This window comes from Neodiprion pinetum, chromosome 1 (genome assembly GCF_021155775.2).
Source record: "Neodiprion pinetum isolate iyNeoPine1 chromosome 1, iyNeoPine1.2, whole genome shotgun sequence".
NCBI lineage: Eukaryota > Metazoa > Arthropoda > Insecta > Hymenoptera > Diprionidae > Neodiprion > Neodiprion pinetum.
In genome coordinates, this window is record NC_060232.1 from 28,344,613 (window position 1) to 28,370,610 (window position 25,998).

The following is a 25,998-nucleotide window of genomic DNA, read 5'->3' on the forward strand; positions in this document are numbered from 1 at the left end:
AAATACCGCGCGGAGATAAAACTGTTTTGCATCGGTTTTTCGAAAGCCTTGATGCGACGCATCGAATTTCAATCTTGATTTACTCGAGCCAAAGATGGGATGCGTATGTGTATCACGAATTTTTCCAACTGTATGTAGTTAATCTTGAAAAACTTATGAGTATCTATCTGCGAGTATGTAGTATACAAATATACACATACCAATATTATATATATATGTATATATACAACTTCGCAAACTCGTTAGAATAATTGCACGAGCTGGTATAAACTTAAACCGAATAATATCTCGGCCTCGGCATTTTATTTAGAATTATTTTTATTCCAGCCTCGAATCTACTTGCATAAATCATGCAGATCGTTTAACCGCGAGTCGATAAATTAACTGCACCCCAACACTTTCTCAAACACCGAGAATAATTCTCCCTTTTTCTTCACATAGAGCAATTTATTTTCCTTCTCTTCGCTACTTGCTTCTGTAACACGATTTAAATTTCACTCGAATCTAACATTGACCCAGAAAGATTGAGTGATTTTAAACATGGGTTGAGCGAAACTGCAAGTTATCAAAAGATCGCGTGACAGGTTAATTTCATTGTTGCTTCGTGTCTTCGTTCTCGAGAATTTTTCGTTACTGAAATCAAACGACTCAGTATCGAAGATGACGAACTCGAGCCGTGAAATTAGTTCGCTGCATTCTATTTTAGAAGCCTGTAACGGTGATGCAGATCGAGGCGTCGAAACGACGTCACCAATGGAGGAAGAAATATCCTATGGAAGAAGAGCCGGGCCGCTCGAGTGGGTCTCGGGCATAAAATAAGTCGCACTAAGTAAATCCCCGGCGCTACGGTGAGATGACGCGGCACCGAGGTTACGGGCCGGGGGGCCAAGGAGGAGGGGGCGGGTTCAGGGCGACGCTTTCAGAACTCGAGAGTCGCGCGAAATCTGCATTTTAGCCGGCCTTTCTCCATCCAGGCTTTCGTTCCATCCCCCGCAGAGCCAAAGAGCTTTCGAGAGTCGCGCAAACACTCGGGAGATCTCCTGCCCTTCCTCTTCCATCCTCCCATCCTCGTCTCATCTCATCTCTCGTTCGGCTTCTCTTTCGGTTCAGGTCCTTCCCCGCTTCCGATGAAGGCCTCCTCCGACTATCCGCGTGTCACACGCCCGGTCGATTTCGCTCTAGCATTTTAGTATTTACCTTAGAAGAGTGTGAACCCACTTGTTTTATTCGAACGAGATCAGCGCTTTGTCAAAGAAAAGGGCAATCGTCCTCCTCGTTCCCCGCCATCACAGCTGCACCGACTCTCGTCTACACAAGTGAGTCAACTTGTGGTCCCCGGATCTCTTTGCCCGACTCACACCGTGGTCTATGTAGCTGCCTTGAAAATTTGCAATGGAATTTTGCCTCGGCGGCAGGAGGTGCACGCGCACCCTCAACGTACACTCTCGCATCGTCATCTCCTTCTTCTTCTCCTTCGAGTATAAGATCCGCTCCGCCTTCTCCGACCTCAGCGCCGAGACCCCAAACCAGAGCAAACTCGAAAGCTCCGGAGTGAAAAATTGTTTTCGCCTCGGCAAACGGACGAGCCACGAAGGGCCGACGGAGGCACGTCAGAGGCGACGGGTAATTAATCCGCGGTTTTTCCTCGTCTAATTAGTTGGATTTATTCCGTTCTGCCCCCTTGCTTCGCTCCTCAACTGGTTCGCCTGCTCGCTCGCTCGCTCTTTGTACCCTAAGTCTCGAGCTGATGTATGGAAATGTATGCGCAAAGACCGAGGCATTTTTCCAACCATGCTGACTTCCCGCGCGAGGCTTCCGGGATTTCGTTTCCAAAGCGTTACGCTAATACTACCCCTAACCACCCCGAAACACCCCTCGCCGTAATGACACGTCATCTCGTCAAATCGCGGTGTCGCTCAAAGCTTGCCGCAATCTCTATCCCCATCGCAAGTCGACCGAGGACAAACCTTACCTATAGATGCAGTATTATCTGCATGTTGTCAATACTTCTTTTTTTCTTCACACTGCCAGGTCATGCTGCGGAGGCGCTAACGAACCGCCATACGAAGCCAAAATATTCCGGATGGAAATAACAGGGAAGACTGTTCTGCATCATGCCATGACCTTGGCACGTCTTTTGAATTCATTCGAAACGGGTTCAAGGTTGAAGCTTTGGTTGAATACCACATCGATTCTCCGTTCAATCTTCGACGACTGTGAATCGTTAGTGACGAATTATTCGAAGAAAAACAGCTAATCGCACCAAAGACGAATAAAAATTATTTCACACAAATCATTCTCGGTTCACGGAGTTAGGTAACTCCTTCCGCGTTTTGACTTCGAATCAACTATTACAAATGAAAATCGCAAGCGTAAACTTCCTGGTCAAGAATCAGGTGTTGAAATACAGAAATTTCGAGGAAGTCATCGCGCCGCGTGTACAATCATAAGTCCAAGGTGTGCGTATACAACTCGTCTTGTACGTCGGACCGCGGACGGCGTGAGTTTTTAACGAATGTACCTAGCTAGCCGCGACGTGGTAGACGAGACGTAGAGATAAGCCTGCGCGTGTAATTATAGCAACAAGGAAATGTACGGGCGAGGCAATAAACGTGGCAGAAGACGGGCAACAGTAGGACGACGGCTCCGTAGCGATTCGCAGCGGTGGTTAGAAAACTCCGGCACACAGGCATCGGGTGTATCGACTAATTGGTGTGGGTTGCGGCTTGCAGAAATCCACCAGAGCGGCAAGACAAAAGAATGGCGGGTATGTCTCCTGGGTAAGGACCCAGGAGGGAATGGCCGTCCTGGACACTCACCCGAAGTTCGCTATGAGTTCCGAGTAACAGTTTCGCGAGCAATATGGCAGCCCCAGGACGTCCGGTATCGCTGGCATTATATTGAGACGACGGATGCAGCAGATGCGTTATCTTCCTCACTGTTGTAATTCTCACTGTATAACTGCGGCGAGCAATATCCCCTCTCCAACGCCGACGGATCAGGCGCCGAGCCTTCGCGTATCCTCTAACGATAACCTCCGATCACCAGCTTTCAGAATGTTGTACATTCCAGTGGTTGACGGCATTGTAAGGAACACCTTTATGCCTAAGATTCAAGAGTCAATATTTGCTTGTAGTATTTCTCAAGCATAGATGAGATTTGGACGAAAACAACCACTTCGTTTTAGAAGCATTCAAATTGTCAGTACGAATAGAGAATAGTTGCGTTTGGTTCATTGTCCTATAGCAAAACTAGGTAGGTACAACGTATCTGAAAAATGACCCAGAGTGCGAATTTCATATCGCTTGACTGATAAAATAACACTACACGGATTTTGCAGCCTTCTTCCAAAACCATACATGCATGGATTTATCGCGATTAGGTAATCCAACTTGAAGAGCGATTAGTTGAGATATAAAAACGTTGGTCTCTCTATAGAGTGCGAAAATACAACAACATTTTCTGTCATCTACGATCAACGTTTTAGTAACGTACCGTCATGCCAACCCATGTATAATATAGTTAAAACCATAAGAATGCTTGCTTCTACCGAATTAAACTCAGCCTGCGTGATTATCCTTTAACCGAGCACAGTAATTCGTGCTCTGTTTAATCCCAACGTAGGTTATCGCGTATGTCTTCGTCGTCTGTGGATAAATAAATTTGAAGGTACGAAACGAGCGCGTAGCTGACCAGAGGCATATCTCTGAGACTATAAGAGTAGCTGGTGCGTGTACCCAGTTGCGGGCTGTTACATTTCCCGGTGGAGTTGTTCGCGTTTCATCCTTTCAGTCGGGCATTAAGCGCGCCATACGAAAGTCGGTCCGCGGCACGCAGCTATAACCCGTGGAAGTTGGTGGTAGGTGTGTTCGGTCGTAGGAACGCCATCCAGTCCCGATGCCATGCTAGTGGGTGGGAAGGCTGCGTGACGGGGCAATTGCGAACCGTGACTAAAATATTTAAAAATATGTATCTTTCTGACCGGACTACCGTCCAGCCGCGGTTCCAGACCTGGTTCCAAGCCGAGCTCTACTTCCACTTCGAGTTCCACCCTGCAACCTGACGGCTTGCCGAGCTACCACCGTGTATTTCATTTCACGTTTCCTTCCTGTTGCGACCCGCTTGTGCAAGCTATGTACGTTGACCGGAGGTATCAGTCCTGGAGACCATCGCAACGCTGCGCCATTTTCCAAATTTCGAACTAGCGATGTCCGCCAGTTACCAACCTGGAGAACACAGCCGTCTAAGCCAGTCGAAAGTGACGAACCGCTCAAGTATGGGCTACGTATCGTAATGCGGTGAAGTTTTGACCCGTCATTATCATTAGCATTCGTCATTAGCATGAGGCGGTTAGCCCACAGAAGTCAACTGAAATCGACAGAACCGGGACAGCGATAATCTAGCCCCTTATTGCGTAGATACGAGCCGCGTGTACGCCGGTATATCCACGGGAAACACAATCGCAAGTGTGCACGAATACAGGGACTGTCTCGATGTGCCGGCACACCGGTGCACGCAGGGCGTCCCATACCTCGGCTGATGCATATTCATGATTTTTTCATCGGTTAGCACCGCGGGAAAAGGAAGTAGGCACGTCTGTTTGTTGTGGGACCGCGTATAGGACCCATAGCGCAGCGGATAGGAGTCCGTAACGTCCTGGAGAACCGATAATACCAGTTCGCAGTAACCCGCAGCCCCTAGCGACACGTTCTGACAAGCAACGCTCATGAAAATCCCCCTTCCCGTTGCCTGCTCATGCCGTTTGTTCGACCACGGTTTTTGATTTTCCGTTGCTTTAATTCTCTCCACGCAGTGAGGCAGCTTATCCAGATGCATCTTCCACTGAAATCTGATCTACCTCAAGGAGATGGAATGACAATTCGTTACTTCGTCTCTGTGTGTAGTCAACTATGCATACAACTTATTGGCTCTGAGTATTGTTCAAATATCTTGACAAAATACATGAAGGATGAAACGCTACAAGAAGTTCATACCTGGCCACTTACCGAAAGATTCAAAGCGTACGTCACATACTTTTTCATGGGATTACGTGACGATTAGTCAAACTTTTGTAGCACAAGAGATAAAGAAAACTCATTTTAAGAGAAAGCTTCTGATCTATAAGACACTTTGTAAGTTAATATTTCCAATTTACGATATTGTAGATATTAACCAATAAGGATAATCAGTGAATAAAGGTAGAAAAGTATAACGTTAACTTCTTTCCCTGACATCTTGATCTGCATATTGAAGGTTTTTGTTAATTACTATCACAATTCTGAGGTCCCTCGAAGGTACCGGGGGCCAAAATTGCTTGGGCAAAAGATGCAAGGATCACTCGTTGAGTGTATACATTATACACTAAATCGCAGGTCGAGGTTTTCGAGACCCTTTGAACACTGGAAGTATGCGTAGGCCGCAGTAATGGCCGGGTGGATAAAAATATTCATTGGCGTTGAGGAGCGACCGGACGGGGGAGACAACTTACATTTTTATGGGGCTTAATTGTAAAGGCTGCAGCGAAGCTCGGGAGGAGTCGAGGGCAGGGTAGTAACCGGGGCTTCTATTTCCCGTTTCGCCGTAGCCGGTATATACTTGCCGCATTAATTTAATTGTTTCGTTGAGCCGCGTGAATTGCCGTTTGCTCAAAACCCCCCGGAACGGCGTTAGTATCTCGTTCGCGGTCCTCAAAAAATTAAGCGCCCAACGACTTTCCGGCCGTAGCTCAGCACCGCCACGAGTATAAGCTCACAAATTTCTTTAATCTGATTAGCAAGCTGAAAAGCTCTACTTCAGACCCGAGAATAAGAAGTCGTAAAATTCTTGTCGACATCGCGTTTGTTGCGCCTTGGTATGTCCCTGCGGTACAGAAGCATCTGTAGTTTACAAACATGCGAGGCAACCGCGCCACGCTCTCTCTTATCCAAGTTGCCGCGGACGAGAAGAAGCGTCGATTTCAAGCAATCCATCAGCTTCGATGCGTCGCTTTCAAATCTTAATTTACAATCCTAACAAATCAGCATTTGATTGCCGTCGCGGAACGATCAGTGAATCGCGGAGCGCCAGGGTATCCTGCAGAATTCCAGAGAGGAAAAACAGGTCCGAGAATTATACATCTGGTGCCGGTGAAAACAATACCGTTGAAAAGGAGGAAGCGACTGCAGGAGGGGAAAGGGAAAGAGGAAGTTAAGAAACGGGACCATCTCCGGCGGGGACTCGAGTGGGCAGCAGTTAGCGCCAAAATAAAATAAGGATGGAGTGAAATAAAAGGCAGGAAAAATAAGTCGACTCTTATCTCGGGCAGTCGCACGACGGCGGGTCCCCTTCGAGGCATGCATATTCAGGAGCCTCCACTCTTCTCTCTGCCCTCTTCCACCCAGCTCTCGCCCGGCTCGGTGCGTTCGCCACCCTTAAGCTCGGCTCGGCCGGCTGGTACCGCCTGTTTCTTTATTCTCCGTAATATACCTTACATATATACAGTGTAAGTTCGGGCACTCTATACTTACACCAGCTAATTTCTAGGCTTCCTCTTCTTTAATTGCGTTACCGCGATAATAAGATCCGAGAACCGTAGAGCGCGGCTAACCGGAAGGCAATCGGTGGTCAACCCGATTCAAAGAAGTCCAGAAGTCCAAGCCGTAACGAGCTGACACCTATTCCGCAGTCAATCTTTACGCGGTTGCAAGAGCCGGATCAACCGGTTGAAGATCACCGCACTGAGTTTTTATTTCCGGATTCAATTTCCAATCGAGTTCACCTCCGCAACGAATACCAAGAATCCAAAGAACAGCAGCTGTGCACCTAAATCGGACAGATAATTCGCGCCCCGGCTACAATGGTGACACAACTTAAAACTTGGTATTTTTGACTTGGGACCATGTTTGAATTTGCAAAATTCGAATCTATAGTCTGGTTGAAAAATTGACCTTCACAAAGCAGAAAACAACAGGTAATGTTCATAAGCATGCCAGGCTTTTACTCGTAGTTATTTGCTTTTACTGAAAAATCCCAATTGTTGAGTTGCTTCACCCTTTTAGCCGGGGTGCATTGTATCCTGTGAGGTTATGTATCTGCATTGCGAACTTGTAAGATCGTACACGGTTCATATCACGTCGACGCTCGTTAGTTTTGCATAATTCAAGGTGCGTACATCAGCGATGGAAATAAGGTCACGGTGCACCAATGCCCACGTCGCTGGTTCTGCCGATTGGCGGCAGAGTGGAAGTAATAAAAAAATAACCGAGATTTCTCGGGCTGTGAAAATGGGGGCCCACTTTCGCGGCCAAGGACCGATAGAGATCATTCGGGCCGCGTGAGATTTTCGTTTTCTTGTCGTTGCCGATGCGAGAGAATCGAGACGGACGCGCGGTGCCAGATGGAGTGAACAATGGGCGCGGCAAACGGCGAAGCGCATTCCTCGTTCGAGTCCGATGACATCGTTTCGTAGCGTCACACCTTGCTCACGTGTCTCCGCGTGGATTGGGGTACGTGACTCGTGCGAGAGGCGAGCGTCTCGACGCATCGCGATATCTTTTCGGCTCTACAACATGCCGCGTGATATTGATGAAGATTCGAGCCACGTAGAGAGCGCGAAATGGCGTCGCAGAGTGCCGGGGAGTCTTCGATGAGGTTTGACTTAAGCTGCGACCTGCAGGACGACGGTGTGCAGGAGAAGCCGTTCGCGTCGCCGTTCACCTCTCACCAAACGCACGGCGCAACGGGCACCTCGCCACCTGCCGCTCATTAGAAACCTTATCGCTAATTAATCCGTAAAGCCGTAACTTCACGGTCCCGTGTCTCAAAGCCCTTTACCCGCCAGAATATCAAACTATGACGAAACCGTAACGAAGCACCGGAGCACCGAGCTCAAGGTAAGCTTTGGGTATAACGTCCCGCGCGTCGAGCTAGGATGCGGTGAAACCGCCTGACAGTTTTCTTCGATCTGTATGACGTTTTTTTTTTTGTTCTTTCCCCTTTTTTTCTTGCCGTATTCCAATCGCCGCTCGACACGGGGTCAAAGCGGAATATTCGACACGCCGATGTGAAACGGATCGTACCGAAAGCTCGTTGAAGAGCTTTTAATGTTTGTCGAGTGGAAATGCGTCGAACGGTTGGTTTTTAGTTAAAGTACCGTGCGTATGATATATAAAACGGGCACGCAATAGCTGTACAACGGCGACAAATGTTTTGTACTCGTTTGACTAATTACAACGTTATAACTTTGACTTCAAAGTGTTCAACTGGGTGATTTGCATTTGAGGAGTAGGTAGGTATGTATATTTCGACCGCGGCTCGCTGACACCGAAAGTCCCGCTTCGCCCACGCGTAATTATTCCGCAAGTCTCACAAAACTAATTACTCCTTCGCGTTTATGTAATACCACAGCAAGACTCTGACACTTCGCAATGGAGAGAACACGCGGCCCACCCCCATTAGTGCGAACTCACGAATCCCAGGAAACCAAAACGAAACTGTTATTAATTATTCGTTTTGGAGGATCAATATCGTTTGTCGTACACCGGCTTACGAAACTGTAGTTTTTTCCCCGTTAAAATTAATCGACAAAGTATGCGTAAACCAAGGCGAGAGCAAGGCGGTGTGGAGATAAGCGTAGGATATATTTGATCAGTGCACTGGAGGAAGAACAGCATCAGTTGCGGCATGGCACGTGCCCCGCACCCATGTGACCAGTTGCGCGAGTATGCCGAGACTCGGCTAATGGAATAATGGCTAATTTCATTCATTTGGCGTCGTTGTGGACGACGTGGTGTGTGTTGTGGACGCGGAGAGGTAAAAGGAGGAAGAATTCATGTTTATTAATGGGCGGGAGGATCGATTCGCTGTTTCACTCTTGCTTTTCAGATAATGAAACTGACCTAGGGCAATCCATGAGCCGTTTAAATTCAAATAGACGCGGCATATTGTGTGTACCTACATGCATCGTGCATCCGAACCGGCGGGAAGTCGGTGAACAGTGGCATGCGCGTATAATAACTTTGGTGCTCATACTTTTACATGTCACACATAAGCGGACGATATGAGCTCACGCGTGCAGATCGTATGTATGGATGGATGGATGGATGGATGGATGGATGGATGGATGGATGGATGGATGGTCCTCTATCGGCCATGCGAATGCCCCCGGGTGCCATGCCTTATACCCACGAAGCATACCCAAGAAGCCGGGGCAACTTGTTAATTATTAATCAGCATGTTTAATTCATATTGCGCGCGCGCGCGGCAGCTCGCCTCTGTTTGTTTCCTTGATGCGCTATAAGGTCCTGTAGTACTTAACTCTGCGCCGGTGGTTAACGAATGGTACTTAAGTATGCTCAACTCAAATGTATATAAGCTCCCGAGCAACAATCTTACTATATATTCACCACGTGTGCATCCGCGCATCGCAAGGTCGTCTCGCGCACATGATGCATATCATTTACGTAGTACGCCAGCTACTTATGCCTGCCACCGCCTTGTGTACACGCCGTTTCTTAAAACGCATTAATTAACCCGATCCCAAGGAACCGATCCAATCCACCGGTTATGCAACCATTGCAGGCGCCCCTCGCCTCTCCCACGGCACGTGCTCTTTCTTCTTCTCCTTCTTGTTCTTTTCCATCGAGTTTATTCACCGAGATTCGATCATTCCATCACACCGTCTATAAATCGCTCACCTGCTTTGCTTGACAATTCCAACATCGCTCTACACTCGCAATCTGCATGATCAAAATTTACATACGATTGTCACAAAAATAAATAAGTAAAACAATGAATTCCATTAGCATTCGATACCAGCGTCTCACGGATACTCAAATATTTCCCGAACATGTTTCCTGATGATTTCCTGATTGGCGTCACACGAAGTCGTTGTTACGTACATGGCCACATTCAAACGTATGGAATGACCAAATCAACGCTAACAGTTCGGGTAACCAGAGATTCGAATTTTCGGTAAGACACGGTTTGAATTTTATCTAAGTGGTTCATTCTATCAAGAGTATTGAATTTAATTTTCTTAGATAATACTGATTACCAGGAAATGAAATTTATCTGAATGCAAAACGAGGTAATGAGAAGACAATAATGCCGTATCTTCTTGGCTTTATGCTTTGTCAATTGATATGAAAGAATATTGAATTCAGCATCTATCAAAGTAAATTCGAATTGCAAGATTCCTAAATTCTGTAGTACCAGAGTGTTCGCAGTGCGCCACCACGAGTTGAAGCAACTATCCCCCCATTCCGATTCAGCGTCACTTCATCAACGAAAATTTATTCCAAAGCTTGAAAGGGTGCAAATCAGCGTTCCGGAAATCCATAAGCAGACTGCAATAAAACACAGATTACAGTATACAACGTCTGTAGCCTGCAAGATCTGAGACTTTCCGAGTGATACTTCGACTGCTTGGTGAAATACGATCCAAACTCTCGTCGATTTTGGTAGACCGGTGCTTGCACCCACCGATGCGACCTTTAAGCTGGTATCAAGGCCTGCATTCGGAGCTTGTGCAGGCAGTTTTATGTATCACACGGGGTGGCCCGCGCGCTGCTCGACTTGGGGGTGTTTATGGGTTTATTATACGATGAGTCGACTGGCTCTGTGGGATACACATGCGTATGGGTGCTCGTGTAACAACCGTGTACCAACGCCAATGTATGGGTACATTTATAAGCCGCATACACGATAACAGCATCCGTGAAGTCGGGCGAGACGCGTGCGGAGATCATCTTGGCGTCCACCACGGTCGTCGCGGTTGCAGCAGGCGAGCTGGGCCGTCGGTAACGTATACGCTCGGAACTCGGAAGGCCATAAAAAATACCTACTCACGAAGTGAAAATAAATCTAGTCTAACCTAACTCGGGCAACTACCCTCGGCAACGCGGAGACCGAGTAATAGAAACGAATGGCCAGGGAAGAGAATAGTTTATATATATGCATTGTATATATATGTATGTATATATATCTCGATATGTCGTAAAATTTCACTGCCCCGCTTCCACGGTACAGTAAACGCTCGACGCTGTCAGCGTTTGTGATTTTTTCACGTAATGACAGTCGAGGAGTGAGCTTTGTTATATCTCCCTGGGTCTTTGAAATTTTTCCGCAAAACTACAGCCACGAGTTATTTCGATCGACGATTCTGTTATCATTTAATCACCCTGAGTCTATGAGGTAGAGTGCCTGCTGGTCCTCGTGCAGTTCCTCAACCTCGTGACATTTCCGTGATCAATTACCATTCCCCTTATTAGTTTCACTGGGTGATCGTGGTCCGCACAGCCGGCAGCCATCACCGAGGGTAGAGAATCGAATAAAATACAGTTTCCCAGCACCCTCTGAACCACCTCTGTCTTTCTAGCTCTCGAGGAGTTTCTCCTTCTCCTCTTCTTCCTCGTCCTTCTCCTTCCTCTTTTTCTTCTTCTTCTTCTTCTTCTTCTTCTTCTCTGTCGGAGTAAGGAAACGAGAGGAAAAGAAAATGTTATCGAAGGTTTACCAGAGCTGAGAGGCGCTGCAGGAGAGTCACGGGGGCGAGACGAGGTTCAGTTCATTGCAGGAGTCATCAGTATCCATAAGTGATGAGTTGCCCCTCCCGCCTTCATCCCCCTCTCCCCACGTTCCTTCATCCCTTCCCCCGTCTACCCCTGCCGCTATCGCGAGGAGTTGGCGAGGCTGAAGGCAGGCTGGCACCTGGTTCGGTTGTTCGCCGCGGCTACCCACACCTCCGTTTCAGCCCCTAGCCGCTAGGAAAGGGGTTCATTTTCTTAGGTCAACGTATAATGAGGACTCTGGGCGACGAGAGAATGCGGACCAGCCGCTCTAGACCAATCCGCGTTCTCCTGGCGAACCCCCAGGTCGGCAGGGTGAACCAACCACGACCGACCAAAGAAGAAGTCTCGCTTCTGCACCCTGCAGCTGTTTCAACTTACCCGGATATAGATTCCCGCGACGTACACCGTACACGTACACGTGTGCGCTTGCGATAGAGGAGAGGGCACCACTCCCACGCAATAACCTATCTGCGCAGCATCACACGCGTGTAACGCACACGGTACCTGTGTAATGTACTTGACCGAGAAATTGAATAAAACCGACAAAGTGCTGCAGGGACTATTTTTACCGGCACAATAGCATACGTATCACACGTACCTGAAGTCCGCGCTTGACATACATGTATATCTGAGATCCCACACGATACCCACTGCAGGTAGGTACGAGTTTGCCGTCAGCATCGAGTATCTCCCAGGCTAGTGAGTAGACGAAGGCAACGAGGCGCGATGGAAAAATTGCCTCGATGTAAAAACATGAGGATCGCTTCGGCCGTCCACACTCAATAAAACCCGGCAGCCCTCCTCTTCCATCCGACGGCTGCCGCACACCGACGACATCGTATACGGTGCCCAAGTTCGACGGGTGTCTTCGCGAGATTCGGTTCGCCGAATACGCCCCACATACACACACACACACACACATCGACACCCAAGCACACACACGAGGGTGAAAAAGCCCGGAGAACGGCGGTCAGCTATCGAAACTACCCCGACTCCGGGGTTCTGACCAATAATAAAAAATATACGATCTTGGATGCTGTGCAGACCCACCGCCGATCGCAGACAGGGAACCGAATTATACGTCGGGGCCGGCTCTAAGTGATCGCATTTCCACATAGACGAGCTGCTTCGATATGATATGAAAGAGTGGCTGACGCTATTGCCAAAGTGGGTGGGAAGGGGCGAACAGCTCGAGCTTCGCTCGGTTCTCGGACTTTCCAGTACCCCATACACAGATATTTTTCCCACCGACGTTTACGATCGGTAGTTTTACCCGCAGGGATGCGCGCTGCAGTGGCAAGCAGATTCTGGGTCAAAATTGTCCAGGAAGATGAAATTACTTGTGAAAAATGTAGCGATGAACCATTTTTTTATTTTTTTTTTTTCAATATTCAATTGCTTCTATTTCGTTTCTTTTGTCTTCTTATACTCGTCGCAGGGGCATAAAATAATCGGCGGGGTTATTTTTCTCTCGGTATTTTGACGGTTATATATGTTATACCTATACATTCCCGCACTGCGCAGAGATGATCAGAGTGAGAAGTAGAAACCTTTTTCGAAGTGAAGAAAAGATGATCCATTCGTCATAATATAAAAATGACTCTGACAGCCGTTATCTGGGACCATTTCCTGCAGGCAGGGCTGCGCTCACTTGTCACTATACCGGATGTAATGATCATTACCGGGGTTCAGCCCCTGCTCTCGCCGAAACGAGGAACACGGCAGCGCAAAGTTCGCGGGGTCCTCCAGACGCGAGCGATAGAAGAAGAGCCAGCTAAGATGATATAGTCGACTCGGCGATCTCACCCCACTGGAGATGGAGGAAAATATCGTGTGGGGGTGGAGCGGGACAAGATGGCCGCTGGTAGGACCTCCCGCGATGGTTGGGTTTACGTGTCGTAATAAATGGTAATTTAAAACAGCGAGAACTAACAATTTCTTTCTTTATTTCTCCCCCTGTGTTCTATGGCCGATCCTCAGCGTCCTCTGCTCTTCTTCTCCTCTTCGAGCCGCGGTTCCGCGGACGGATACCCGTGCAGCCTCGTGATCTTTACTGCCTAGCTTGAAGTACCGGAGGAAAGAAAAAATGGGGGGGGGTGGTGGGTGGGCACATGTACAGGGTGGCTAAAAGTCGGCCTCGAGTATGGGTTAGGTTGGGCTAGATATAGCCTGAGCAGAAGCAGCCGCGTAATATAAAGAGATATGTGCCTCGGAATAGCATTACCATTAGGAGATATAGTTTAGCGGAGGCCCGCGGATGAAATGAGATACTGCGACTGAATCATGCATGAGAGGAAAGGTGCGATTCGCTATCTCATGCCATTACTCCCCCGGCCCATCGCCGCCACCTTCCTCTTTTCTCATCCTCTTGTTCCGAAGAGTAAAGTGAATATGCTACAATATTCAAATGGTGAACGCGAGGAGCACCGAGTGACACTTTATTAAACGCGTTATTTGCATCATTTTTCTCTATTCCCAACCCTTATTTCGTCGAGGGGCTGCCGTAGAGGAGGAATAATAACACGCATGCGGAGGTGCTGCAAATACTGCTCCAAGTCCTTTCGGCGCACTCTGTTTGTGTCGTTATCGTCGTTATAAACCTCGTGCTTGATTAAAGAACGTCTCCGGGACGTCTCGTCGATCCGTTTGCTCATTGGAAGGGCAATACTGGCACGCATTTTCGAGGAAAAACCAACTTTTCGGATCGACACGTGCAGCTCGAGTCCACTTCTTACACGTTCGTGTGACGACACATGCATTTAAAGCCAATTTTCTCTTCAATACTGCGGCGAGTTGTGTTGGTGAGGCTGCTTTTTGCTGTAGAGATTTGTTACTCTTTCCCTCTTTGATCCTTGGAGGATATAAACCAACGTTGCGGCATCGAGACGCAATAGACGGATAAAAAGTTAAGCATCCACCATGCAAGCGGTGAGAACCTCGTCAAGCATCGGCAAGGATCAGTTACGGTGTGTAAGAAAAAGAAGTTTTTCGAAAGAGTTTCGCCAAGAGTTTGACGTACCTGTAACCTCATCCGCATCCCGAACTCTCCGAGGTATTGAAAATCCGACGAGACATGCACGAGTGCTTAAACGATATTAACGGCTTATAACACCTCGACAACTGCGGATGCGAATGAGGAGGAAAACAAAGCTGTTCCTCGTTCTCAGAGATACCGCGCGAGTAAACCGAAGAGATGACCTGGAGGGGTGGAGGGGAAGAAATCTGGAGTTGGCAAGAAGCCGGTGGGCGGAAGCGGCGCGACGCCGGTGACGGGACGGGGGGCACTTATGCATTCATGCATTCATATTTCTGCGGCTTGCGGCTCTCTCGCGCACCGGTAAGAAGTCGTCTCGATACTCGGGGCAGGGAGAGCCCGGAAAGACTGTTTGCAAGTGGGACTAGGTGGCATGGGTTGAGGAAATAAAAGACGCGGTTAAGCTTGGGGAGGCAATATGAACGAAAATAATTTCCTGAGAGTATACGACATGTTCTCAAAAAAAATTTCGATTCTAACGAACACAGGTAAAGAAACCTGCAGTCGTTTTGAAAACTGACACCAAAGACGTACCCTACAGCCGGACAACGCAACCTAGGCTCCGGTGACTCCGCGTTTCCGGTCCCTCACGTGACGTCCTCCGGGTGCAGAGCTTGCGCTGGCTGACTCTCCTCGATTCCGCAGAGTTTGAGCAGACCGAACTGCTTTAAATTATATGAAACATACATGAGGTTGGCGCTGGAGTCGCGTCTCGGCGCGGAGCGGCCTCGTCCTGGGATCGCCGTCGTTTCTGGGCGAGCTCTGGTGCCGGAGCCCCGTCGCGGCTTGGCTCGTCGTTGCGGAGGGTGGAAGGGCGCCGGCCCCGCCTATCGCAGCGCCGTGGAGCGCCGGTGAATACATTTAGCCTGGTTAGTTTACAAATGAATACAGCGATTGAAGCAACTTATAATATCAATGTACTTCGGCGTCTCCCTCGCACGCGTCCGCGCGCCCCTGCGGCGACGCCTGGCGTCTCTCTCTGCCCTCTTCCGCGCCCCCCGCGCTCGTCAGCGCGCTCTCTTCCACCCACTCTCAGGCCCCATACAGAATGGCCATATTAACTTGATAATTAGCTCGGCTATACGACTTGCAGATGAGGAAAGAGACGCAAGTCCTGGGACGGACGCCGGCTACCCCTACCAGGGTGGTGCCAGGCGGCAGGCAGGCAGGCAGTGTTCCTTGCTCTGCTATCCTATGCTATGCTCGGCTCGGCTCAGCGCGCTCCGATGGATATAGGACCCTTAGTTCGTATTCCTCTCCCTGTCTGCCAGGAAGCCCGTCGTGCGGTTCCCTTTCGCGTTCGGTTCAGGTGACTTACATATAAAATTCAGATCCCATCCGCGACGATGGTGCATTCTTGTCGAGACAGTGGCGCGGTGAAGACGTTCCAACCCCGTTTCCGTTCAGGGTTCTTTTCGCGGCCGAATGCACGCCCACGTGGCTGTTTACTGCACCCGCCAGAGGGAGGGTTCGAGGATAACCGAAGTCGACGACCACGTGGTCCCTCATAGCACGTGGTCTCGCAACCTCAGGTGGACCTCTGGCGAACGCGGCACCAACGAGCGCAAGATGGACTCTCCTTGCACGAGCGATGGGAATCCCAAGCCTTCCGAGCCTCTAGACCATCTTCGGTAAGCCGTGAAACACGAATCATCGCATCGATACCCGAAAATATAACGAATACCGCGTTGTCACCTTGGACCCGATGGAAAAGCACGCGCGCGCCACGTGGTCAGCTGGGTTCACAGATGGCGTTGTGGTACTGGAGCACGCGTGAGGTATCACGGTCACGTTGTTTGGTACAAGAGCAGGGAGTGACGTGATGAAGATGATATCCGGTTCTCAGTAGACCAACGCGAAGTGAAGGTACTATCTTTAAAGAGAACTAAACAATGAAGAAGAGGAACGAAGGAAGGGAAAAGGGAAAAAGAAGCAAAGCAGAGGCGATGCGGGGAAACCTATCGTCGAAAAACACGTTCACCTGCAGGAGGGAAGCCGAAGGAAGGAATCAGGTGGCGCCTAAAGGTCACGATATCACGGCCGCGTTGAACTCCACGGGAAGAAAGCGGTCTTGAAGGCGCTGCGAGCCTTCGGGGACCGACGATTCGACGATGCGTACGTCTGTGCGTTGCTGGCTGCGTACGTCGTCATGTCCTCAAAGAGATTGTGAAGGCCTTCGGACAGCGCGCACAGGAATACAAAGTACTGGACTACGGTGTAGGCGCATTCCAAGAGATGACTGGCATTGAAATCTGTCCTCAAGCCGCACCCGCTGCCAGCTCTTAGCTGTGTATGACCGGAATACAGAAGATGGCGGCCATATTAGGTCCCCTCTTCGCGGCGACATGTGTGTGTATGTGTGTGTGAATGCGTGTCTGTGTCGTGTCAACGGTGTCCCATTGTGATACACCCGCGATTCACCCAGTCGAAAGGATTTTCTATTCTCGGGGTGCCGGTTCTTCCTCCTGTTCAGATCCGAAGCGCTCTGCCGACGCGGAACGATGCGACGATGGCAAGACGATGGTCCATCAAATTCATCCTGTACGCTACTGTTCAACGGGAAGACGACGAAGATCGGATGTCACGGTGATGCCATACATTAATCTAACCTGCTGATCGATGCTTCCGAATTCATTACGTAATTTTTCCCTCTTGTTTCTTTTTTTTTATTTTTCTTTAGGCAAAACGGTGCCTTACTTTACAAACGGCGAGCAACAGAACAAGATACCGTTTTTCGTATATTCACGCAATTTATTTCTTCCGAAGTTTCCTTTTTTTCTTTCTCTTCTTAAATTCAATGTTAACAGCTCTGACAAGTCTTTTGTTCGTGCAGAAGAATATCTTGGAAGTTCGATGGTCGGTGAAAGTTTTCGAATGCGGCTTATACGGCCTGTATCGTTGATTCAGAGGTCGTTTAATTCGGACGTTGCAACTTGCTGGCACCTGTCCGAGGTGTGGGTGAGATTATGGAGGAAAAGAGGGGTGCAGAGGGAAAAGAAATAATGTATGCACCCCCGTGTGCACGGAGAAAGGCCACCTGAACCTGCAGGCGTTATTCGAACCGGCTGCGGTCCCCATAAGTTTGTTACACGTCGGCGTAATGACCGATTAATTCAATTCTGGTTTGCTGAGCGGATGTATCGGCGTCGTTACCGGGGTAATTTTTGTACCCGTTGAGAAAAATTATTCCCATTGACATTAAGTGGCGGCTATCGGCAAAAGGATAATCGTTATTGCTCAAATCTGGGATTTTTACCGCTTCTCAAGTTATAACTTCAAGTAAAGTTTAAACAACAATTACCCCGTAACGAAGGAAATTTCTCGAGCTCAGGTACATTGCGCGACGGTATACGATAAATACGACTGAGCGTTGACTAGATAGATATAGTATAACTCTATAATGGCTAGAACGTACACATAGTTATTAAAGTCCGTCGTGATTATTTTCATTACGGAACGCGCGATTCCTATCTGACATTTCCCATGACTGTGTATAAGAGAACCGTGGCTTGGATTTCATGTTTTTTTCTTAATGATTTCAGCAATTAGCTACGCTGCCTGCCTCTCCCGCATCGGTGTAGAGGGACAGGGTTGTGAGTATAAAATATAAGCTCCAGGCAATGCTCACGGGCTCAATTTTTCCTCACTTTGTTCGTATATTTCATCCGCAAGTGGATATTATTATTGTTATTATTGTTGTTGTTATTACGGGTTCGCCTCGGCGACTCCTGTAGATACTGAAAAAGACTGGAACAAAGAAAACGTCCCCCGTAACACAGAACGTAAGTCGAGCCCGACGGTGCACGCGTACCTATAAAGAAACGGCGACGAGGTCCGATATGGCCTCACCGCTGCAGAGTTGCCCGAGCTCATTTCGCCGGCGAACGAATCGAAGGTAGAAACAGGACAGAGAGTATTGTTATGTTAACGCCTAGCTCCGGCGTAACAATTGGAACGTACACAATGGCGGGCTCACCTTGGCACGATCCAAGCCGGTCTCGGGGGCTGCAGAGAGGGTTGAGGGTTACGAAGAAGAACGGGACGCAAGCCACGGAGGTGTTATCGCATTATCGCGTATTGCGGCGCCTCCGAGTCCAGACTCGGCGGCATACATTAACCCCCCGTAAATGTATGTACATGTGCACGCATCGTCTTCCTTCAAACGCGGAAGCAAGTCGGAGGTGAGAAGAAAAATTCCTTGAAAGGTGATGCATTTGAGTACCAAGATAATCGTTGGAGTTGAAGTCGAAGGATCCTAAAAAAAAACGGTCCATCGACGCCGTGCTGCAGTCCCGTACTTCCGAAAGCCGGCATCCCCGCAGCCCTTATACCAACTGCACAGCAGACGGCAAAACGGGCGGATGGTGGATATGCAAATGTAATTGATATTACTTTTTAAATATTCCCCACTCCCCGAGCACAGGCTCGGCAGCCTGTTGTTCGGGTACGAGGTGCACGCTGCCCCTCGTTTCCACGGCTGAGCCAAGGGTGCGCCGGGTTCATACACTTCGGTCTAAGTGCCTTTGGCACCCTCTCCTTCTCCTTCTCCTTCTCTCGTTGCTCGGCCGTCGCCGGTGAAACGGGGGTAATTAATAGGCTTGCGGGAATCTACGAACAGGGTATAATACGTGCACATACACAAGACTAATGCTGCAGCGCGGCAAGTCATACCTACCGTGGGACAGTTGAGCTGGATTCTTGGACCTCTCTCGGAGCTCGTTTTCAAGAACGGGGTTGAAACGAGGAGTGTGCGCGGTGAAAATAAATTGGATGAAAAATCGCGCGAGTTTTGTCGACAATTCGTTATGCGGAGAGTCCTGCAGGAAGACGTATTCCTCGGTTTAGAGAGTAAGAGAGCTTAACGCGTTCGCTCGGAATCGGCGCGTTCATCCGCTCACAATAACGACCCATAAATATTCGTCGGTGCTCCCTCGTGCGTGAAACTTGTCTCCCAATAGTCGGTCTTGGGCAGGTAGTAGGTGCACGCATCGTCGCACCGTGCCGCGAATCTTCGTCATCCGTTCCTTGCCTACTTCATAACGCAATAAACACTCGTTCCAACTCCTGTACGTCGACACGTCTATTCCACGCTCGACTTCATATTTCACTTTTTCTTCCCATATCACCCAGAGCCAAATCGACACCCATTTCATATCGCGATATTTTCGCCCCGTATAATACATTGTATACCAGAGTAAAAACTCAAAGAGTAAATGTTACGCTAGCCAAAGGCAATTCTAAAGAATAGTGATCAGATTGAATGTATACATACGTGGATCATTTCAGGTACTTTAATGATAGATCATCTTGAAACTCAAAGTCAGTAATCAAGCGTAGAAGTATATTAAACGATGTAAAAGTTTCGAGTTTTACCTGCACTGTGTTCCCTGGTTGTTACAAGTTTGAATTCTTTGTTAGAGGACGTCTGGTTTTTCTGCAGAAATCTCGGTGATCCATGATTGGGAATCCCTCGTTGGTCTGTCAATGGTTGACTGTTTTCGTATCATCGAACCGGAACACTGAAAAATCAAAATCGAATTGTACGACAAGCTCGACTAAGTTCGATATTGATAATAGTATATCAATAAATATGGAACAGGGTTTTGTCGATGATATCGAAGTGGTTCGAACGATGTTCTCGTCAATATTCCTGAAATGTTGCGGCGTGGGTATAAATCCGCAGTGGAAGTGCCACGAATGGGTAAGACATTAATTTAGCGGACCGTTCGGTTCGCGTGGTCATAGTGGGCGAAGGAATTCGCCACAGTCGTCCAAAACGGGCAGCAGTAAGTCGAAGAACGGCCGGCGGTGTGGTTTATAAAGTAATGGCCGAAGCCTCCCGCGAAATAATAAATCTCGTTGGCATTGTACGCGTTGGTTGTAAGTAACCACGCACGCATACCACGCACCGACCGACGCTAAATAGGACGTTAAATAATTCGAAAGCAAGCAGGGGGTAAGGTGGCCCCGGCCCCCCGTTCCGAAGGCGTGCGCACGCCGTGCAAGGAGCCGCAGCCTCCTGAATTGCTCCGATGAAGACGCTAATGAATGGAAGAGATCCGAAGAGCGCGTGGGCGACGCTCACCGAAGCGGCGTTCCTACCTAAGGGGGTGAAATTCCCTTGCAGTTCCGAGGCCGTCCGAGATCTGCTCCCACCGGGCACTAAATTTCACCCGCATTTCGCACGTCGTCGATTATTACGAAAACTGCTTTATCGGGTGGACTCGTATTGCATTACGTTGCCCCAGAGTCGGGCGCCTATATGCTGCAGGTGAAACAGCCACTTACGGTGGTTAGTAAAGTATGCATGATGCATACCTATAAGCTGTATTATACCCGTGTGTACCAGCGCCGTTTTTTTCCGTGGCTTGCCCGGGTTGCGTTAAGTGAAAATTAATACATTAGGTACACGCGCGTGTGTTTACACCTTGGTAATATTCTAATATACCCGCATTACCTCAGATAATACCCGAGATAAACGGGTAATGGGGTCGTTCACGACGATTGGTTTCCTCTCTTCAATTTCAACGCTCGAACAACTATGTGAATTACGGCTCCTGTAAGAATTAATTAGTTTTTCAAGAATCTTCAGCAATACTTGTACCAGAAAATTATCATTCAAACCATCAGCCTCGCACTAGATTCAGATTCTTGCACATTGATCTGCAAAAATGTGGTAAAACTGGTTTTAGGACTCGGTATAAACTCGGCACATCGATTTCCTATTTCCACTATGAACTTTTGTTCGTTTGCACAATTCTCGCGCGGTGCTTCGTTTGATTACATTTTCTCGCGTTAATTACATAACACTCTATAGCCTTACCACGAACATCGCAAAATTCAACCAACTTTCCGAGCTATTGTAGAGATGAGAAATCAAGCTCGCGGTACCTACGTTCGAGTATATAACAGCAACTTAAACCTTTTGCTGGGGCTTCGAATTAAATCATTGTCACGTTATAATCCGTGGCACGATTCACTTAAACGTGAAGAAAAAAACTAAAAGTTTACTTGCAGCGTTGAAATTATCGTAGCAAGTCGCAAATAATTAGCAGCGACACGATTTGACCGATCGATTTTCACAGAATATATTATAGTGCAATCATAAAACTATTAATTCGGTTCCAATTTGATCACCAAAATGGCAACTTTCCTCCATGCGTGTGATCTTGAAGTATGCAGTACGTTCGAGTTCCCGAACCTACTGAACTATGGAGGGTTCTTTCACCCCTCAGCAGCTTCGGCAAGCGGTCCAATTAAGCCTAAATAGCTGGAACAAGATCGCCGACACCCGAAAACCCCCGAGCTTGGAGGATCAAACCGTTCCTTTCGAAATCTCTGCCCCAAGTAAGAGAACCAAGATAGCTGTAATATCAGAGCCGATCGAGGGAGTAAGATGAAAGAAATATGGCCTCGCGGCGTAACCTCATAACGCACAACCCGGCAGGTTGCGTGCCGGTAATTACCCGGTTGTATACAGCTCTAACTATAACGTGCTGTGTGAATGTGTGCCGGTGGCCCGGACTTGACGGCCTGCGAATATGCGGCTCGACTCGGAGGAGTGCGGTGTGAGTTTTTGTCCCGCAGGTACGGTGATGCCGCATATAATGTCGCGTGTAACGGAGGCCGCAATGCGGTTGTATCGACACGCACACTCGTCCCCGAGCAATGGTGGACTCGGGCCTCCAGGTTGGCGACGCCGCGCCGTCCTGTTCCCGTCACACCGTTGGTTTCAACGCCAATTAAACACCCGCTTGTCAGCCCGATCAGATTCCACGTCTCTGATTCGTTGTCGCACGCAATATTCCTGCTAGGCCAATACCTACCGTCCGCGTTTCATTCTCACCCGGGTGTCCGGCCAATCGGCCCAGTTCTTGGCTGTAATGTCGCTACGTATGGCGGTCATTTTCGTAAAGAATTTCAATCTGTCGACACCGTCACGCGACTGTTACATCAATGATTCGGGACCAATTCCGACACGTAATTTTTCAATATTTTTCCCCTCCAAATGTAATCCCACGCTTTCAAAGAATCGTTCCATCAACACTAAAGCCATTTTCGAAAGGATTCAGACAAGATCCGCAATCGTATTTTCCCGTGGAACTTACTTTTCCCATTTTTGCACAAAACTGGAATTATTCATAATTTGCAAAATTACAAACTATTCAAATGATACTTCTAGTTCCAATAGTCGTTTAAACAATGCCTGTGCTTCTGGTATCAATAAAGTTTCGGCAAAACTTTCGTTAATAATTAGCTAATTATAATAATCGCACTGTGAATCGTGAACCGCATCAATCCTCGATAGAATTATTCGTAAAGCCACTTTTCGAAGGTATTGGTTCCAATTTTCAAACAATTTTTTCCCCGCTCGAAATACACCGCTAGCATCATAACATATTCGGTTGGTAACAAAAGGCAAGCATACGCGAATGTGTACATAGAATTTAAATGGGTCAGAATGAAAAATACGGCAATGTTCCGTGATACTGTAGTTATATGCCGCGTGTCGTGGTATGCGTGCCGTGATAAAACAGCGGCGTAAAAATATCTGATTTATCAACTATACCATACGTATGCATGCATAGAAATTGCAATGTGTTTACGATATACGCGGTCGCGTTATATTATACGTAAGGCAAATAATCGAGACCCCCAAAGGAGCTAATTGTAAAGCGTTTACGTTTTATCCACCAACAATTACATTCTGGCTCAGATTTTCCTCATTGTCAGCTCCCAAACATTAATTGGCATAATTTTTGGGATTCTGAGCTTTCACGGAAGGGGAAAAGTCCAATATAGATCAATTGCAGCTATCTGAAAATGCAGGTACGACCGGTCCGTGACTGTTTATCGCGTTACATACTCCGTGGGTGTATTGTAGGTATATTATGCCTGACGGGCTGCAGAGGATCGCAAGTGGGGCGTTATGCATATTACGTACGTATGTTATGGCCGTCATTACTATTATTATTAAATTAACATTACCATGGATGAATAATTACCTGAAATATCGTTTTCAACTAAAACGAAACTGGTATACATCAGCCACGTGCACTCGTGCCTCGGGGGGCGCTACGTAACGTATCTACATTATAACCGCGATAAAGGCCTTTTTCCTTTTCCCTGCTCCAAAAGAAAATTCTAATTTGCCGCGCTATCAGCACGGGTCGACATTTCCTGTAATAATGTATCGGTCCGCACGCTTTCTGTGCTTTTTACCTTCAGCTGTTGCAGCATGCTCCATTTTATGATTCTATTTTTTAACCACGCTGCGTTCAAGTTTACGGTACGATACTATTTTCGGCTCTGTTGCTGCCCAATTTACTCTTTCATCTCCATATTAGGAAACGAGGCTCTGCGTTAGGTTGTTCACCGAGACACGTTACAGGTACGCAATAATCGCTAATCGATCGTCTCGAGCAATTCGAAGGCGCGATGAATACGAAATATATTAAAAGCCCCTTTGGATTAGCTGTCAAGATTTGGTCCGACGACATCTCAATAAATTAGCTTAAGGGCTGCCCCCTCCGCCTCCCTCTCGACAATCAGCCCCCCGGAGCGAAGAAACTGATGGGGTTCCTATGGGGATCCTGTGGGGGATGCTAGTTTTAATCACATTGAAGCGATGGGGGCCCCGGGGCGCCCATGGGGCTATTTTATTGAAATACCCACTGCTACTTTATTGGCCCATCCTTCGGGATCAGGTACGCGGAGGATTGGTTCCTTAAATTAATTAAAACGTATAACGCGATGGAAAATTCTCACTAATCTTTTCTACCCATGATCCGTCCTTCGCGAGGATTAAACTTTCAATTTCTGTCACGCCAGATCGGTATCTTCACGACGGTTGTTGCAAACAAGTTGTATACCTATAAGATAATCAGTTTCCAGAATCAGCACCTGAAGTTGCGGATAACATTTCAAAAATATCGGTAATAAGTAATCTGAAAAAGTGAACATATAGTATGTATTTATTTTGAACAGTTCGAGTGTTTCCAACTGCTTTCAATCAAGATCACAGCAGAAGATTAACTACCTTATATATTATTAGAAAACAGAAAACATCCTTGATCGAGATTCGCTTTTCTCCGAGTGGTTAAAACACTACGGTCGCATTTACCAGGCGTAATAGTCTAATTAGTACGAGTATAGCCGGGATCTCGAGATGCAAAAAGACTTCCAAGTGGCAAAAACTCTTCGAGGCAGTTTTGCGGAGAAAGCTCGACACGTTGCATGCAACGCTTCGACCCGTAATTCTTCGTCGAGGCTGACTTTACCCGTGACGTACTTAAACTGCAATCGACAACCCCCGTAGGCCACGGAGTAACCATCGTTCGAAAGCTGGAGGCGAGGGTTCGTTTCGGCGTGAATGGGGTTGTCTTTGGGGTTCGGGGTTCGGGGGTTGCGCTGACTGAACCGGCGACGTCCTCGGAACCTCGCAGGGGGCTCCGAAGCCCTTTATTAAGCCCACCTCAACCATACGCGAGCGGTCCTTTATACTTATCCCGGAGAGACCTTCCATCATTTTTAAGCTCGTAGAGTTAAAATTAGACGGACAATTTCATTTCAAGACTTCCCCGATTGAATGGAACTACGCGTGACGAGATAATTCGACGCCCGGAGCTGCAGGGGGATCGGACAGAGACGTCTGTATGCCTGTAGAATCTATGCGAAGGCTGAATTTCAAACTGGACAATATACCGACTGCCCGACGGGATTATTTCCAATCGTAAATATATCTCAGGTACTCGGTTGCGTCGGTGCTTGTTTAATAACCTGCCTCAAGATTGTTGTGCGCGAGAATAAAATGAACGAATGCAGATTTCTGTGGCAAATGCACGTCAAAGTCCACCCGCGATATTTCACACTCCCATAAATAGAGCTACCTTTCAGCACTGCTTGTGCCTGTCGCGTTAACCGCAGGCTCGTTCCGTTTGCAAGGCATTCATCAGCGCTCGCAATTCTCGCTGGATAAATGGTATAAAAATCAAGAGATGACATTTTCTTTCTCACGGGGTCAAAACTCGTATCTCTTTTTTTATTTCACCCCATTTCGGTTTATCTTTTGTCGCGGGCGGATCATGCGAGTTCGCTCTCATAAGTACTTTCACCAGCGAATGCAGTAAATGGTCAGAGCATTTGACGTATGCTGGTACAGTTGTTTTATTTCACATTTTTCAAGCCTCGCTCTAGCCGGACTGAGCCGTGACGTATAGCCGGAGCGAAGAATCCCTGAACGTTTTAATTGACACACTCTTTCTTAAGGTATACGTACCCAGATCTGTATCTAGGTATACGATTGCAATGCTTGTGTGAAGGGATTAAATATCGTCCGCTTGTTGCGACAGTCAGCTAAAGCAGATGGAATTCGTGTCTTCGTTTACACAGTTGCTGCATAACACAGAAAGATATCGC

The 25,998-nt window shown here is 47.9% G+C and overlaps 1 protein-coding gene and 1 long non-coding RNA gene across 5 annotated transcripts in view; one reads left to right on the plus strand and one right to left on the minus strand.

Annotated features, from left to right (window-relative positions):
* Positions 1-25,998, minus strand: part of LOC124224624 (uncharacterized) — a 155,378-nt gene that overhangs the window by 57,947 nt on the left and 71,433 nt on the right. For both annotated transcript variants that reach the window (XR_011177712.1, XR_006884906.1), the window contains exon 4: positions 19,954-20,099. This is a non-coding gene — a long non-coding RNA (uncharacterized lncRNA). The remainder of the gene's footprint in view (positions 1-19,953; positions 20,100-25,998) is intronic.
* hd (humpty dumpty) overlaps positions 15,844-25,998 on the plus strand; it is a 97,115-nt gene continuing 86,960 nt past the window's right edge. The window contains exon 1 of one of the 3 annotated variants that reach the window (XM_046636545.2): positions 15,844-17,166. In XM_046636545.2, the coding sequence (XP_046492501.1) occupies positions 17,090-17,166 (77 nt within the window). In that variant the 5' untranslated portion in view covers positions 15,844-17,089. The remainder of the gene's footprint in view (positions 17,167-25,998) is intronic. The other 2 variants (XM_046636551.2, XM_046636557.2) reach the window with 2 other exon arrangements.